The sequence below is a fragment of the Trachypithecus francoisi genome, unplaced genomic scaffold, assembly GCF_009764315.1.
Source record: "Trachypithecus francoisi isolate TF-2019V2 unplaced genomic scaffold, Tfra_2.0 Lachesis_group2, whole genome shotgun sequence".
NCBI lineage: Eukaryota > Metazoa > Chordata > Mammalia > Primates > Cercopithecidae > Trachypithecus > Trachypithecus francoisi.
Window position 1 is genome coordinate 28230977 of NW_022681465.1, and position 18819 is coordinate 28249795.

General features: G+C 33.5%; 1 protein-coding gene across 2 annotated transcripts in view; it reads left to right on the forward strand.

The window, feature by feature from the left end:
- FBXL17 (F-box and leucine rich repeat protein 17) overlaps positions 1 to 18819 on the forward strand; it is a 550690-nt gene that overhangs the window by 369981 nt on the left and 161890 nt on the right. For both annotated transcript variants that reach the window (XM_033178969.1, XM_033178970.1), the window contains one exon: positions 16463 to 16539. In XM_033178969.1, the coding sequence (XP_033034860.1) occupies positions 16463 to 16539 (77 nt within the window). The remainder of the gene's footprint in view (positions 1 to 16462; positions 16540 to 18819) is intronic.

The window sequence follows — 18819 nt, forward strand, 5'->3', positions numbered from 1 at the left end:
TATATATGTTTAATAAAATGTACTTTTAAACTATATTGTTTACCTCATCTACCTTCTTTGAAAATAATAGCTGGTAAAACCCATAGTGTCTTACTATGGTGTTTACTCTCGCATTGACAAATTGTGATATTTTCCTTGTCTTACAGTGGAAATTTTCATGGAAAGTAAATTTGCCTCCCTTAGGTAAATGTTTCTTTTCCAGTATCAAGAAGTGTAAAGTGAGTTTCTTGAAATTAATGGCATTTTATAATTTTCAATACATATAATATTGTCAAAAATTATTATAACTTTTGTTGCTTTTTTGCTTACTACAAAATAAATATCATGGTGTCTTCTCGATCGTTTTGTTTTATCTAGCATAGGAGATATGTTTACTGAGAGAAATTCAGCAGAAGCTACTTTATGTTTCATTACATATTCTTACCTTATTATTTATATTTTAAGTCCTAGAGATCTACATATGCAACTTTTTCTCCTTTTAAGTCCCTTTGTTTTGTTACTACATGCTTTTTATCCCTTTTATTAGATAAATTTTGCCTAGGTGTTTCTCTTCCTCACTATAAGTAAACCAGTCTTCATGCCTAAAAATAATGCACTACTTTGTTGAAATATTCTTGACAAAAGTGGTATTCTGAATAACAAAAATTACTCAAATGCTAAGTATATAACAGCATGACCTGCCTTATTACTATGCACCAATACTTCTCTCATTCATTCAACAAACCTGTTTTGAGTATCTCATCCAAGATAAGCATGAGCCCTGCTGCCAGTGGGTATGTGATGAATGGTAGCTGGACAGGTCAGGCCAGAACTGGAGGAAGCTGGGTCAGCATGATGACATACTTCATACAATGGTCACGACAGAACGAAGGGAAACTAGGGGTTAGGAGCAATGGTGGCTCTGAGAAAAGACAAGTGCTTCGGTCTGAATTACGGGTTTCAGATTCATGTGGAGACAATGTATATGGTATTCCTAGGGGTTGCAAACTTAAATTTCTGTAAGGGCCAGATACAGAATGTAAATGAAGAAAGTACATCAAATGTAACATTAGGGAATGCTCAGGACTGTGCCAACTGGAGAGTGCACATCTGATCTAAAGGTATCCATATTCAGATGTTTATTTAACACCCTAACTCAGCCACGCAAAATATGCCTGAGATGCTTCCTGGTGACTCTCATGGAATCTAAGTATATGAAAGGTTTATTGTTTTGAGAAACCATCTTTGTAGTAAATATGTCCAGTAGATCCACAGACATAGTTATAGTTATGAAGAATATATGAACCAGAAGTCAATATCCAGAGTTTCAAGTTACATTGAAAATAATAGATGGGGGCCAACATTTGAACAGCAACAAAAAACTGGCACAGTCACCTCAATCCATAAAACAGGAAAGTAGACTGGTGCCAGTACGGTCAGCAGTCAGTTTCTACAAACTCATTCTTTCTCCTGGATTATTGTTAGGCATACCAGGCACAGCCTTAGTGTGTCAGCATGACAAGAGTGCATAAACAATCTGAAAAAAATTAGACTTTGGTTTTTCTTTCATTAATTTTACAATTTAGTATTTTCATTGTTATTTTTCACAAAACTACAGAAGGAAAAGGAGCCATATTTTTTTTCCCAGGTCTTCATGGCCTCTCCACACCTTTATCTGGCTTGGATCAGGCAGTAATATCTCAGATTTCAAGGGAAGAGTGCTGTAGGTGTTTGGCTGAACTCTAAACTTGAGGTGGCTGGGCATGAGCGTTGGAAGCAAGGCTCAAAAGTAAATATGGTGGTACTGCATTTGTGTGAATAAAAAGCTGGCTGGCCATGTAAAAATTCTTCCTCTCCTTGCCGGGCGCCGGTGGCTCACGCCTGTAATCCTAGCACTTTGGGAGGCTGAGGCGGGTAGATCACCTGAAGTCAAGAGTTCGAGACCAGCCTGACCAACATGGAGAAACTCCGTCTCTACTAAAAATGCAACAGCCGGGCGTGGTGGTGCATGCTTGTAAGCCCAGCTACTCAGGAGGCTGAGGCAGGAGAATCGCTTGAATCCGGGAGGCAGAGGTTGCAGTGAGCCAAGATCGCCCCATTGCACTCCAGTCTAGGCGGCAAGAGTGAAACTCCGTCTCAAAAAAGAAAAAAGCAAACAAAAAAATTCTTCCTCTCCCACATAGTTCTGAATGTCTCTTTATAATTAATGTTTGGCATTTGTTATGCTAGCTATTATGAGAGATTTTTAAACTCAGATTTGGGTTCTGTATTAATCTTTGCAATAGGTATGCATTTATTCTCCTTTGCAATTATTTGTAGATATTGATTCTAATCATTGTTCTTAGAGGAAAGGCATAAACATAACTATTTATAAAGATACGTAACTATAAAGGTACATAACTACACACTGAGAGATCAATTACTTTGAATTTGAAAACAATTGAGTAATTTGGAGTCACTTTCCAAGGCTTTCTGTATTAGATCATTAGTAGAAAAAAATTATATAATGTTTATTAGGGGAAGGGTTCCTATGAATGGTCTTTCATTGCTTAGAAATGCCAAACGTTGTAAAGAACAATGAAAGAAGATAAATTACCCTTCATGTCAATAAATGAAAACCTTGAGGTTGATAGTAAGTTTACTTTAAAAAGAATTAGGTTGAATGTTCTGAAAGTTATATGGCATAATTGAATAGTGTAACAGTGTAAAATGACTTTTAAAAGCTTTGATACAGTTTTTAACTTTACAGTTATTTCTCAGTGGTTTCCATTTTTAAAACGTTAATCTTATGAAAAATAATACAGTTTGTCTCTCTAGTAGTACAAAGCATCTTTATGTTCATTTAAAAACTTCTAAGGTTTTAGCATGTTTCAGTGAAGAATTTTATTTCATACTCAGTATACGTAGCTATGAAAATCAATAACTGCATGTTTATTAAAATTGAGCAATTCACTTAAGTATTAATTAGAAATAGTAAAAGAAAAGAAATTCCTTTTTTATTTTCAGTGATTTGAAGAAAACTGCTGGGAGGTACATGGTATCCAGCTTTACTATTTGCTGGCTAATGCCAGAGTCCTAATCCAGTTTCTGGCAACACAATTTTAAGAATTCTTTTGGTGACAGGATAAGCAGTGTACCTTTTAAGTTACAACATTATGTAAGGTCTTCCATCAAATATTCAGTTAGAGTAGAAACCTTAAATGAAAAGCCCGATGTTAACAGAGCATGAGAGTTTGGGGCTGATTTTAAAATTGGTTCCCAACTTCCAATTCAACTCATGAGAGATAAAGTGGAGAACTGCATGTAATATAATATTGAGGGCTACATGCAATGACTTAAGGTTTCTGTCCTGAAGTTATCTGGTCATTGTTGGATATGTAGGTTGCTTGGAATAAAGGTGGTGAAATATGTAGAATTAACCATGAAAATATCCCAAAGAACTAGCATGTGAAATGTTATCTGGGACCAGAAAGCTATTGCATAGGGTTTACAACAAGTATTGCCTGTAAAATGCATAAATTATATGACATATGTGTGTTTTTATGTCCTGTACACTTTTTCAAAATTCTGGAAGTATATGAATGACTTTAAAAATATTACCCGATTTCTAGTTACTTTTTGTCATTGTGTATTTCCTTAATGAAAATATTTAAAAAGTAGAATTGTTATTACAGGATCTCTAAATTTTTTAATGTTGAACTGGTCTTTATGAACTCACCAGAATGTCTAAAATTTGAAAGCCTGATAACATCTATGTTGTTGAGGGTGTGGAGCAACTAAAAATTTCGTAAGTGTTGGTAAGAATGTAAAATGATATAACAACTTTGGAAGAAGATTTGGCAGTTTCTTATAAAACTAACTGCACACCTACTACGTGGGTACTACTAATACTCTGTGACTCTGCAATTTCACTTTTAGGTTTTTACTCACAAAAGAAAATGGATAAAACTAGGCTATTGTAAAATGAAACAAAGTAACAAAAACATCTACAACAGTAGTTGCATTTGTGAGTGGGAATGAGCTTTGGATGTGAAGGCACTAGGAGATATTAGGAATACTCTAGATCTTGTTAGGGGTTCAAGGTAGACATGTATAAGCATTTGTCAAAACCAATTGCTTTTAAGATTTGTGCCCAAATCACAAATTTGACAGTGAGTAAAATTTACTTAAAAAATAACCATTAACAAACATTCATCTGTAGTTTATGATGTGTATGCTAAAGTGTTTAAGAGTGAAATGTATCAATGTCTGCACTTTGAAATGCATAAAAAATAAGATAAATTGATGGATGAATACAGGGATGAATAAAGAGATAGATGGATACATCTGAGATAAAGCAGATGTAGCAAAATGTTAATAGAATCTAAGTGATGGATAATGGTTTTTTAACTGCACAATTCTGTCAACATTTTTGCTTGAAATTTTCCATAATATCAGAGGAAAATGGGTCTTTATTCTAAAAAAGTTTCAAGTTTCAAATACATACCTTTTGGAATTTATTCTAATTAGACTGAAGATATGGTAGCATTCTTTAAGTATAGGTTTTCTTTTTTTGTCTTTGTCACAACTTAAAATTTGTTCCATCCAGTCACATCATCTTAATTGCCATTAGCATGTTACCTTTATAAAACAAATTCCTTGGTGTTACACATGTAATCCAGTGATTAATTTAATATCATTCTTAAACACTGTATTAGTTTCCTGTGACTGTAAAAAAAATTACCTCAACCTTGTAGTTTAAAAACAATGAAAATGTATTCTCCCACAATTGTGGAGGACAGAAGTCCAAAACTAGTTTCTCTGGGCCAATATCAGGGTGTCATCCTCTGTCTGGAGGTTTTATGGAAGAATCCATTCCTTGTCTTTCCAGCTTCTGATAGCTACAGGAATTCCTTGGCTTGTGGCCACATCACCCTCATCTCTGTTTCCGTAGTAATATTGCCTTCTCTATTCTGTCAGTGTCAAATCTTCATTTGCCTCTCTCTTGTAAGTATACTAGTGATTGCATTTACAGCCCACCCAGATAATCCAAGATAAAATCTCCCCATCTCAAAATCATACCTGCAGACACTTTTTCCATGGAAGGTAACATTTATTGGCTCTGTGAATTAGGACCCGATGTCTTTGGGAGCCACCGTTCAGCCTACTACAGGTAGTTTTTAAGTGAGCTAGGTTCCATGCTAGGGATTAAATAATGATAAATAACATTTAATTGCTTACTATATGCTAGGTGCTGCTCTATGTACTTTGCATTTATATTTTTACTAAATTAAAAAAATGGATTGATTTCACATAAACTTACTGTTTCTTGCATATGTCAAATATTAAAGCACCACAGAGTGCTAGTTTTCTGAGAAATGTACTTTAGGAAATACTATTTTGTTCTAAATAACCCTGCCTTATTTATGTGGAGGGTATTTAAAGTTGACAAGATTGCGAATTCCCTTTGGGAAGAGATTTGTTTTATCTGTCTTTGTATCCAAATAATTAATGACAAAGTAGATGTTAGCAAATGTTTGTTAAATGACTAAAAGTGTCTTTGCAAATGTTATGAAATGTAACCTTCACAAAATCCTTGGAGGTAAATATTATAATTTCCATTTTATAGAAGAGACTTAGAGAAGTTGAATTTAGTTCCCAACTTCAGTACCATGTCCTAAACACACACACACAGAATTTTGGCAGTCAGCATTGCAGATGCATTTCCATCATCTATAACCAATTGATTTTCTACCTGAAGTGTTAAAATTTAGTAAAATACAGGTGTAGTGAAATATCATCTCTGTTTTATTACTGTATTATGTTACTAACCATGTACAATAATACATTTTGATTTTTTAAACTTTTTTTTTTTGAGAGACCAATTTCTCATGGATTAAGTTTACAATGCTATTAAGAAGTGGGAGGAAATTTTCTCAATGGATACAAAATATTTTGAACTTTCTTAAAACTTCAGCCTTCCACCAGAAATGCCTCAAGCATATCTAGCCTTTCTGTAGCTTCTTTTGAACATCTGATTTTTTAAAGTCCTGTGATATTATGCATAAATTACCATTCTTCCCTCTTTCTTTGGTTCTTTGAACGCTTGAAATTTTATCCCACTTGTGGAGGCTTTCCAGGCCTGAATTATATGAATGCCTTCAGGATGGATATATCCCAGACTTTAATATTTTTCTACCTATTTTTTACCCTCCTTGCCTTTCTCAAATATTTCTTTTATAGTTTTATATGAATTTCTAATGGAATACAGCTAAATATAAGTAAACAGCTAAAATAAATTTGGGCTCCTTGGTAATTGTGCAATATATTAATGTATTATTTCTCTTCTTTTTCCCCATTACAATGTTCTCTCCACAAACTTAAATCACTAACTCAACTAATGCTTCCTTGAGTATGTATCCACATTCACTAACTTGCTTATGCTGTTACCTTTTATAATTTGTCACCTTTTTCAGAGTGTGATGTGTCATTGGATTGCTCTTACTTTTCACATTCCCCAAATGTTGCCAAGTGGCCTAATAGTATTGTGAATCGAATGACCCTGTCTGTGCTTACCTTTCAATAAAAGATCTCCAAAAAATGAATTTATGCTCTAACTTTATTTTTTTTGTATAAAGTTCTATCATTACCAGGACAGAATTCATGATACCCTCACAGCCTATAGAAGCACAAAACTGGCCAACTGACTCCAGGCACATCTACCTGCCATCTCTTTCAAACACCTGCCGTTGCTCTCCTTCCTTATTCCACTAATGACTTTTGAAAATAATAAACTATTTCTCCCGAACTCTCAATCTTTCTTTCGCAGAATGCCAGAATATTATTCCTTTATTTAGTTGGGTACTTAAAAGGAGTGCTTTTTGTGTAGAGCAGAAATTTTAATACTGTGACTCTGTTTTGCTAAATGGTTTGTTGATTATGCAGACAGAACAGTAACTGTATTAATTAATGGTAGATCATTTCAAAATATGCCAGAGAGATGCACTGTTCATTTTGGTTTATCCTTTAAAATACTGTAAATCTGAGTACTGGATTGGGAATGTTGGTTGTTTCTGCTGTCTATCAGACATGATGTTCCCACAGAGGTATCCACTGTCTGAAACAAATAGTGAAATGTTCCTTCTCCTTTCTCTGTGTTTACACACTGTCTTGCTTTTGCGACTTTCTTCAAGAAGAACATGGGTTAACTTCCTCCCTGTGGTCTCTATCAGTCTTACACACTGGTTTCATTAGCTTTCCACCACTCTCCCTGTGAACAAAGAGATGTGTTTCTCTTCAGAGGGAATAGACTGGTGACTAGTCCATGCAAAGCAACCTGGATTTTTGTGATTATGGTATTTCAGAGGTTAGGCTGCTAAATTATTTTTTTTAGTGTATACACAACAACTGTGTATTTGCTGATTTAGTGACAATATGGATAAGGAAAAAATATATTTGTTAAGAGTTCTCTTCATAAATGTATATACATACATGTACATATATACTACATAGTCCTTTGGTTATAACTTACTTACAACCAAGTCTGCATTATTAGATAAACAGTTTAGAAAGAAACCTCTAGAAGTATATTTATTTTACAGACAATTGGACTTCTTAATGTTAGGAACCACTGAAATGGCCTGATAGCCAGAGAAGCTAAGATTCAATAGCCTCTTCTGGAATCTTGAAATCTAATCCTATAGCATTTACTTGAACATTAAAAAGGAAATGTGGAAGACTTTGTTTCTCTGTCCTTCAGGTTAAAAAAAAATCGAAATCAACTATCATCCTTTTTTTTGGATTAAAAAAATAAACTACATATTTTTTTGTAGAGAATTATTGGTTGATGCCCTTTATTGTCACATTCTTTTTTAAATATAGTCCACATATTTCTATAAATAAAAACAATTATTTTTTAAGTAAAAAGTTATCTCTCTGCGTAAACACAGTGCACCAAAACAACTTAACATGACCTGCTGCCTCTTTCTTATAAATGTTACAGCAAAGATGATTTGCCTCTGAAGTGAACATTAATGTGCAAATTATATGGGAAAAATGAGAGTAAAGCAATGGCAGTCCCAGAGCTTTGGAAGCAGGTTTTATATGATGATCCTTGAGACTCAAAGGATTCAGAGTACAATCTGGCTAAGCATCAATAATGTCAAATTTGTGTAGGTCCCTGCCTTCCTCAAGCTTATGTGATTCTTCTCCTATCTTATTTCTGAATGAGTATGTGGGTTAGTTGTTCCCACTGCCTATACTTTTCCTGCTCCCTAATCTACAACTCCTTCCTCATTCCTTCCCTTTTAGAAAACAAGAAAGCATGACTATCCTGTTCTGCCATCCCAATTGCAGGATTAATTAGTTTTATATAATCTCTACATAAAATCTCCTGTAAATTTTTTTTGTTAGTTTTTGATCAGACCGGAAGTTGCCAGGCTTAAAAATTAATGACAATGTGCAGGCTTCCTGGTTACAAATGTTTAAAGCATACGGGAAACATTTGGAATGAAGATGTTGACCTGCTTTCCTCTGTATTTGATTATAGCTATCTAATTATAAGCTTTCAAAGACATCAAATTAGGGACCCTCTTCATTGCATTTAAGAGAACTAAACTTTTTTTTTCATATTACTAAAACCATTTTTGAACAAAATTTTGAGTGATACATTGGGATGCTTAGAATCATTCTTAGCTCAAGTGAGAAACCATTCTTTTAACTTTTATAAATTATCTTTACCTCCTGTGTTTTATAGTCTTCTGAGAATTTGGCTTATCCAAAAAAAGATTCTGTGCCTTCCCAAATGAGAAGGAAACCTTTTGTCAGCATCTTGTCTGAGCTGCCTCCTTGGCTACACAGGTCATGGGAGGTCTATGTTGAACATCAGTCTTTGGCTATATCACAAAACTAGTATTGAAGCACAGGCCAACTCCCAGAGCACAAGGGTTAAAGAGGCAATTAGTCACTACAAAGCAGAGTTGTGACTGTCTTCTGGTGAGGAAGTGCTTAACTCTTTCATGAATGATGCCTGAAATCTCATCTCCTGAGTGCTTTTATATTCCACTAAAATAATTTAGTCTTAGCCATTTTAAATTAAAAGTGAGCTTAAAATACATGGTCTGTTGAATTGAAACTTTCATATCAATACTTATAGCAGTTAAGATAAAGGGAACAGGCTGGGCAGAGAGATTATAATCAATTATATGTTTAATATTTCACCTAAATTTCACAGTATCCTTTTTAGCTATTTGGAGGCCTGTCAAATCTCTTTACAGTATTTCTAGTTTCACTATTAATGTTTTTGTGGTGAGCATCAGTTTGGAGCTTGCAGAATTTTGCCTGACTTTTATTTCAGGACAAGTGTGGTCTCTAAAAGAATTAACAGTTCGTTAACCTAGATTGTAGTTTTAAATGTTTACTATTTCTGCTTTTCTAGGGTCCTGAGCTTTTGTTTCCACATGGTAAATCTTTGTTACATGTAGGGTGACAAAGTCTTCTCTCTGCTATCTGTATTAAAATATGCCAGAACACCATAAAGATAGCACCAGTCTTAGCTATATCAAAATTGTACAGTATCTGGATTCCCTTAGAGTTAGAGATTATAAATTGATGGAAACTGAAACACCTTAAAAGATGAAGGAGGTGTCTTAGCATTTACGTATTCAAAGTAACTAACAACATGTGTTTCTACTGAAGAATGAATAAACTGGTGAATTAGGAAAGCTTGCCTTTAATTTTTTTCTTCCTTTTTTTTTCTAGTGTTTCCTTTAGTCCTGAAATATTTGCTTTATAGGACTAAAGGAAATGCTTACCTTCAGTTGATTTTAGTAGTTATAGAGGTAGTAATAGGACTTTGCTGCTCCTGGGTATGACCATGAATATCAACTACAGCCACAAACAATAAACAGTATTTGATCCATCAAGGTTATAAGTATTATGTTCCTCATTTTATAATAATGTGGCTTTTGATTATATCTTTTAGTATTTCTAAAACATAGTTTGCACTCAATGAAACATTTTTTAATTAAATAAATGAATTAATAAAACTTAGCATGTTTTTTCTGCTTCTTGCATATTCTGAGGAATACTTAGAAAATGTTAACCTGTTATATAAGGTTTAGTTAGTTATGGTAAAGGATGGAACAATGGCTAAAATTAAAAAACAAGACTTTTGGTTAAATAAATCTGAAATAGTAAACCTAGAGCCAAGTTTCTTGCAAGTTTGTTAATTCAATTTCTGTACCCACCCCTCAGAAAAACCTTTAATCATCTTGTTTCTTAGTATCTTAAAGAAAATGTGCATTTTAAAATATTGCAGGCATTATTTTATCTAAAATACATGTTTAAAGTATTCTAAGAAACACTCAAATTAAATTTAAACATATTTTACTATATAAATGAAGAAAAACGTATTTTCATAACAGCAGGTTTGTGATGGCCATTCCTAAATATATGAAAAATATTATTTTGTTGGTATATTACTTTTTCAGTGCTAAATCCTGTTCTCCAATGAGAAAACCTATTTAATGTCATAGACACTCAAGGAGAGAGTGGTCCAGAAAGAATCAGCAAATGACATCTGCTCTGCCTCATTTTCCTTAAAAGTGTAACACCCTCTGTTGGCAAAGATGCAAACCCATAGAACTGAACTTTTAGTAACATTTCAGTTTGTAGGCCACCTCTTGTGGTGTACCTCATTAAAACATAAATAACAAAACACTACTATTCTAATTTTGTAGTCTTCCATTACCTCTCAGTGTGACAAAATGGGCATCGGCTTGCTATTGTTTAAGCAGCAAGAGCTTAAATTAATCTCAGCCACACTAATCAGATATTGGCTTTCTAGAGAATAACATTTGGTAGTGAGAACTTAATGAGTGTCCCAAGATAATTGTTGTTAACTGGTGGAGCTGGTGACATTTTGCATGTCACTCCTAGTCTTTGCCCCTGTCGTATATTAAGAATGTGCTTTGAGCAAATGCTCTCACATTTTAATTGCAAGTCAACCTTTAAAAAAGAATTTTTCTTGTAGTAAACATCTCTTCTATGAGCACATCTTTAGAAGTTTACATGAAAAATTGACTTAGGTGTATATTTGGTATTGTGTTGTCAATAGGATTGAATACAAGAGCGTTTACAAAAAAAGTATACTGCAGAATACAAAGTGGATTTAACATATCACCTTGATACCATCTGCCATGTTCCAGAAATAATCTTGTATTTGTCATTTATGTACAGCTGTTTAACTTGAAGATTTAAAAAAAACTATTTCATGCCATTTCTGCAAGGTTAAGGTGTCCTATTACTTAGAAAAAGTATATAAATATAAGACTCATAAATGAAATTGTATTCAAATGTATTAAGGGGAAACATACTATTAGTAGATTCTTGATTGCTTCTTGGCCTTTTGACTAAGATCGAGTGTATTAATAGATTCTCGAATTGACTCATCTTGTAAAAGTTTACTTGTAAATTTATCTCTTTTGTGCATAGAAATCTTTTATATGGTGCATTTTCTGAAGGCAGAGTAAACCTATAAATTATACCCATTCATTTACTGCACTGGGATTGGATTATTCTTCAGTAAAACTTCATTTAGAGCTTTAGAAAAATCAATCAGATATCATTATTCTTTCTGTAAGATACCCAATTGTGTTTTGGTGACCTCTGCTGTCATTTAAATGACCCATGTATGAATTAGTCAGGATGAGCTTCTGCAGCATGGAATTGGACTGTTTGCTCTCTTGTTACTCTCTTTAGATCTCGTAAACACTTTTTACTCCTTTCGTGTGTTGGGTGTGTATGTGTATGTGTGTGTGTTGTAGCTACTTAAGCCCCTACCCACTTACAATCTATGTAACATAGGTTGGATTCTTGGCTTGCTTACTTTCAAGAAATGATGAAGATGAGATTCTGTTTCTGAAACCCCAAATAGATCACTTTTATGATTTGTTTCAGGAGTTCTGAGTTTTGATCCACATGTTTATTCAACCAAAATATACCTAGCTCCCAGATGCACTTATTTGCCAATTCCTTTCTGGCCCTCTTCACAGTTCTTTGTTTTAGATCTGTGGGGTTGTTTTTGTCTTGTTGCATTTGTGTTTCACTTAAAGATATATCTATTATTCAAATATAAAAGTGACTTCGGAAAAAACATCCTAAAGTTTATTTAGAAATTCACCAAGCCACATACTAATGCATCTCTAATAGGGACATTTCTTTTCACACCTCTGAGGTGATTGAGGCTGTCCTTTAAAGTGAGATTTGCAAACCAGTGTCTGGCAGCTCCAATTAGCTTCTTTTGGGTTTAAAGCACATCACAAACAGTAACAAGGTCTCCTAGGACACTCCTATTGCAAGCGATGTAGTCATATTTCCTCATTAGTTCTTTTCAATTGTCACTAATGCCATGTTCTAGCTTTTGAGTAGGAGACAAAAAAAACATAAAAATTTGGTATGTATGTAGAATGGGCCATTGTTTTCCATAATTCAAGGCTCTTTTGAATTCCTTTGATAGTTTTGAAGCTTACACAGCTTAATTCATTAACCTTTACCCTTCACATAAATCATATGATTAGGAATCTATTGCTAAGCAGACAGATTTTCCCTCCACTGAAAATAAGTAATGCCTTCTCATCTTTGAAAAAAATCCTGTCTAGCTTACCAAAGTAACCTTTCTGTTGCTTTTCATATTTCATCAGATGTTTCAGGTGCATTTTAGAACATTATCAAAAGCAAGTGAGCATAAAGTTACATTATTATCAAAAATAACTCTGGATGCTTAGGATACTTTGGAGCAGGTTTTCTGGCCCTTTTTCTGTATTCCAAAAGAGTTTATATATATGTATTCAACAGCTGTTACTCAAGAATTTACAATGGTAGCAATGTTGTTTTTTTCTTTAAAAAAAAATTCTCTTCAGACCCCTGCCAAACATAAAAGCAGGAAAATAAACTGAGGGTAGGCAATTCAGAATAAATTAAAGTATATTTAAATGAACCTAAGACTTTTTTTTGGAGAACTTTTTCATATGGACTTATCTTGTAGAGAATGATGATGTAGGGCTCCAAGAAATGTACGTGATTGTTCTGTGATTCCCTGAAGGGGAGACTAGCATGTCTTTTGATTCCTTTATTCTCTCGTTAAGACAGATCTCTCCTTAGGGTTTAGTAATCTTAATTGTGCTTGACATTCATGAGCTACTTTAAAAGTATTTGATATTCTTCAGCATTTATCCACTATGCCATTTTCCCATGTTATGAATTTTTCTTAATTATCTTATACATCGTTACTTTCTGTAAGGACACAGTTCTTTTCCTAAATTTTGTAACTCCTTATGTTTTCATACATGAAGTGGGAAATCTTTGAACCTACTGATTCATAGAGAATGGCCATGTGATATTCTGAGCTTTGCCTATAGGAATGATGGGGACAAGGGGTTGGGGAAGAATAGGAAAAATTTGAATTCTATATTGTGAGTTTAGAGACTCATGGCTTGCTCCTATGGACCAAACTAATTCATCACTATGATTAATGAATATTCCTCTATGTAATCTGTGAGTAAGAAAGGTGATGAAGAAGTAAACATTTTACATGTGGTCTTTGGTTCTGTCACTCTCCTTCTCACTTCAAGATTATTGCTTTGCCCACATTTCTCTCTTTTATTGGTATCAGTTTATAAATACCTCTTAACTTGCTGTACCTGTAGTCCATACTAAGATTTATGACTTTGTTTTTTGCATGCATACTATACAGCGAACTAGAAATTGCTCTGATTTTAATACACTAAAGGTTATGACTAGAGCCAAGATTCTTTGTAAAACAATGGAATTATTTAAAGTAAATATGTTCACAGACTTGTGTTATGTGCTACTTGTAAACATGTTATAGAATGGACTCTGAAAGTTCCAGGAGAAAAGGATAGTCAGCATCCACAATCTCTCACCGTGAACTGCTATCACCACATGCTACCCGGGAAACACGACATAGATGGATTATGAGGCTTCATACACTAGCCAGGAACATGAGGTGGTGTTCCATTTCCACCAATTTGTAGTAATGGGATAATACAAACCACTTCCATTTTCAATTCTTAAAACAACAACTACTTTATCTACCTACTGCAACCACTCAATTTTGTGTCTCAATGTATATGACGTTTCTGTCCAAAATCACAAAATTTGGGGTTTCTCTTTTCAAATGTAAAATCCACAACAGATATAAAATTAATATTTTGCTACAGGTTTTCCAAGGGTATGGTTTTGTCACCATGAATTTTTATTTCAGAAATTAATTTTATGTTGTACATGACTTTTAGCACACTGGCTGTGATCAGGGTAATTAAAAGTATTTGGAAAACCCTGTTTACCTGAACTTTCAAGAAAAACAAAAATCCTAGGTGATTCTTCATAGAAAGCAAATTGCTTTTCTCTTCTATTTCTCCCTTTTTGATCTGAAAGACACTGCTTACTCTTAATCATGTGTTATCTCTTGGCCACTGTATTGCCTCCTGAGTGTGCTAAATGATTTTATAATAGGTATTCATAATTGTCTACACCTCTTGAACTTTTCTCTGTTCAATAGCGGGGAAACCTGATGCTCATGACCTTTTATCAGTTTTTAGGAAGTCTTTATCCAGTGATTGATCATCTTATTTTATATAAGTGTTGGTTCTTGTTGCCTATGTACTAACATTTGACTTGGCTTGTACAGTGAAGTCAATTGTGTCATTTGCTATTTTTAGTCATCTGTATGTCTTATGTGCATATCTGATGTAAAATCAAGTACAAGGAAGATAAATAGGATATTGCACTTGTTTAGAGCATAATCAAATATAAATCAGGCATTTTGAACTATTCAAATAGAGCATGAGAACAAGCTATAATTAATGATTTTTGGTGGCCATGCGAAATATTGGATCTGTTTGTTTTTTTGGTACGTAATGGAAGAGGACAGTGAGATATGTATATTTGATTTGACTGAAAGTCGTCAGATTATTTTTTAATGATTTAGGATATTACAGTCATCTAGGGCCTTTTTGTGTACTCTTAGCATGTAAAAATAGTTTTTACCATATAAAAGGTTGTTATTGTTGGTAATGCTTCATTTCTGTTTTTATTCTTTTTATAATGAATTTTTTAAAATATTATGTAAAAACCAAATGACATGGAATTAGCTTTAAAATTTTCCTCACAACCTGTGTCAATCATAATTGCGTTGTCTTGCTGTTTTAAGTTTCTTGTTTTAGACATGGAAAAATTTATCCATTTTTTTACAGTTTTTTTTAATAGTGGAAGAAAAAGAATGTTTATGTGGTTATTCTGAGGAAATTTGAAATGTTTATCATTCCATTAAAACAAAATTCCATAAAAATTTTTTAAAAGAAATATATGTCTTCTCTATAACTAATTTAACCTTCAATAATGAATTATGTGAAGTAAAATTGTATAAAATTTCCTGACATTTTATGAAGATTCCTACAAATAAGCCAGAGAGCAAATAAAATATAGGAAAGACAGAGATGGATACTGAGTAATTTTTTGATAGATTATGCGCACAGGTATCAAATTACTTGATCCTTACTTCCTAGAAAAGGTTAATGACTGTTTTTGCTTTTACCCTTTTACTTAACTGTTATTTATAAAGATTAAAGGAGGGACTGCATCGAAGGGTGCATTTGCCTGTGTGTCTGTATGACTGCACAAATTTTTCTGACATTATAGGAAACTGAGCCACAAAATGGATAATATTGTTAATCATTACTTTTAAAGTTCATTCAATTCTGTAATGCAACTTCCACTAGGCCTATTAGATCAGAGTGCACCATTAAAAAATTTTTTTTAACTTAAATGAAACCAGAAACGACAGTCTTACGTATCTGTATCTATATTGTTAAAATGGCCTAAACCTTTACAACAACTTATTTACAATATTAAGAATAAGATATTTTAAAGTTATGTGTACATATTTTCTTTCATCTTTAATCTGTAAAATTATAGCTTTTCAGAACATATTTGATATCAAATTGAATAAAATTTTGCAAAAAATATTATTTCAATGTTACCTAATTCCATCATTAATAATTGAGCATATTAACCATGAGCTCATTAACCATGAGTGTATAACCATCTACCTATAATAATTATCTATATTCTACAGTTCTATTATAATTATTTTATTATTATTTAATTATATAAATAGTATATATTCATTAAGCAGCATATGTTTACTAGTCTTTTATTACCAAATGTAACATTACCCTTATGAGAATATTTCTTTCTAAGCTCTTTGGTTTTAAAAGATGCACTAGTCATAAATGTATTTAAATAAAGTCAGTTAGGTATGACAGCACTTGACTTTAAAGCAGAGAATATAATACCTTTCCTGCAAAACCTTGAAAGAAGCTGTGGCATTCACCAAATGCTGATCTCTTCCTGTTATATTCAAACCCTTGCTAATTTAACTTGAAACACATTAGTATAACTCACCACTTTTTGTATGTTTCAGGTGTGTGGAGGTCATTGCAAAGGAAGGACAAAACCTGAAAGAGCTATATTTGGTGTCCTGTAAAATCACAGATTATGGTAGGTAATGAACCATTGTCCTAATCCTTTCTAAGAATAAAAAGTTACAAAATCATTGAAAGATTTTTTAAAAGAAATCAAGAACTATATCTTAGAGACTGTTTATCGTCATTTATGCTCATTCTGACCGTACCAAAAATTAAAAATAAAAAAGTTATGAGCTGAGAACCAGAGTAAAATGAATATTCATATTACTTCATTGCCACATGCAATCACACACACATGCACACATGTACATTTGCATACACACACATACACAAAATTAAAAAGTATGGCTAAAAGAGGTATACAATGAAAATAAGTTTAACAGTAAATAAGTTTAACAATAAAATGGGCATAATAAATATAACTAAGAAAATTATTACATTGAGCTTATTTGCTTAATGTAATATCATGCCAAAAGCATATCTGCTGACATTCTAAATAGCAAACTTCTTTTTTTTTTTTTTTTTTTTGAGACGGAGTCTTGCTCTGTCACCCAGGCTGGAATGCAGTGGCTGGATCTCAGCTCACTGCAAGCTCCTCCTCTCGGGTTCATGCCATTCTCCTGCCTCAGCCTCCCAAGTAGCTGGGACTACAGGCACCCGCCACCTCGCCCGGCTAGTTTTTTGTGTTTTTTAGTAGAGACGGGGTTTCACCATGTTAACCAGGATGGTCTCCATCTCCTGACCTCGTGATCTGCCCGTCTCGGCCTCCCAAAGTGCTGGGATTACAGGCTTGAGCCACCGCGCCCGGCCGCAAACTTCTTAATGCTTGAAATTCTGAAAAACATTGGAAATGTCCATTTGTGGATATAGGAAGTAAAGGGCATACATTTATATGCAACATTTTAAATTATCTTAATTTTCAATATTCTTTTAAAGCGGCAAAAAGCAAGTTTTTTCTACAATTATGAAAGATATGAAGTCATATTGTTGGAGTAATAAAAATAACCTAGCCCTTCCTTTTTTTGTTTAATTTTATAAATTTTTTCTTAACCATTTGTGTATTTAATCTAATTACAGAGTTTTAACCGAAAATACATTAGACTTCATAAGAGAATGAAATGGTTTTCTTTTATTTTTTCTGACTTTTTGATTTCTTCATTTAAATTTGAGAATATGCTTTCTATCTCAAGGGAAGTTAATAATCCATTAAGTTTGTATTGTTAGCTCTGACATGTAATAATAAATGACTCCAGTCCTAGGATGTCACACTGACCATCTGCCATGGATGGGAGAGTTGTCTTTTATTAGCTACTAAATTCATCTTTTTGAAAAACTCTACTGAAGTTATAATTTTAAAAATACTCTAATGTTTTTAATTTAAAAACACACCTAATTTCAGTTTATTTTAGAGAATATGTCTTATTCATAATGTTTCTGGGTTGTGAGTTTTTTTCCTAATTTTGCCTTGTAAAAGTAATGTTTTGATATATTTTTCTTTACTTACGTTGTTTGTTTTCTGGATTGGCAATTAGATTGCTACTTAGACATGGTTAACTCTCTAAAACTTCTTATGTCTAGCATTGTCTAGACCCTGAAGAGTTCTCCCTGACCAACACAGGGCATATTGAGCGAGAGAGAAAGGGTGTGTGTGTGTATTATATATGTATGTTGTATATATACCCATGTAGATTTGTTAATCAACTAATACTTTCATTCATTCATTTGAAACTTGTCACAACCTGCTCTTCCAGTCTTTTTGTGTATTTCCCCCTTTTTCACTGCCAGTTGTCAGGTAGCTAATAGCCAGGAGTTATGGATTAAATCCCTTATAATGAACTCCTCTGAGGTTCTGCAGTGTAAAATGTTGCTAAAGGCACACTTTATTCTGAAGGCGTAGAGATACTTTGTGTCCTAACAAAGGCAGTGCCCAGTATCTACTATTAAGTTATCAAGTACAAAAAGGAATGTTCCAGAAGATATTGAGAAGGTAAAAAGCTCTGGAGTTGCGACAAATCTGGGATCAAGTTCTGTCTTTGTTCTTTGACCTTAGGGAAGTTCCTTCACATACAGGACACTCCGTTTCCTCAGATGTAAAATGAGGAATTAATGTCTGACTTCATGCTTCTGTATGTATCTGATACCTAGCCTTGTGAGTAGCACAGTGTACACTGCTAGTAAGTGTTGTTTTTCTACAGGAGTGGGATAAAAACAAGATTCACTTAGAATTTTTCTGCCACCTTTCCTTTCCTAAGTCTTGGAAGAGGTTTATGTTAAAACCCTTCTAATATGGTTTACATTTATTTGTGTCTCTGAATTATTTTATTTCGGTGTTTCTCAACCTTGTCTGCACATT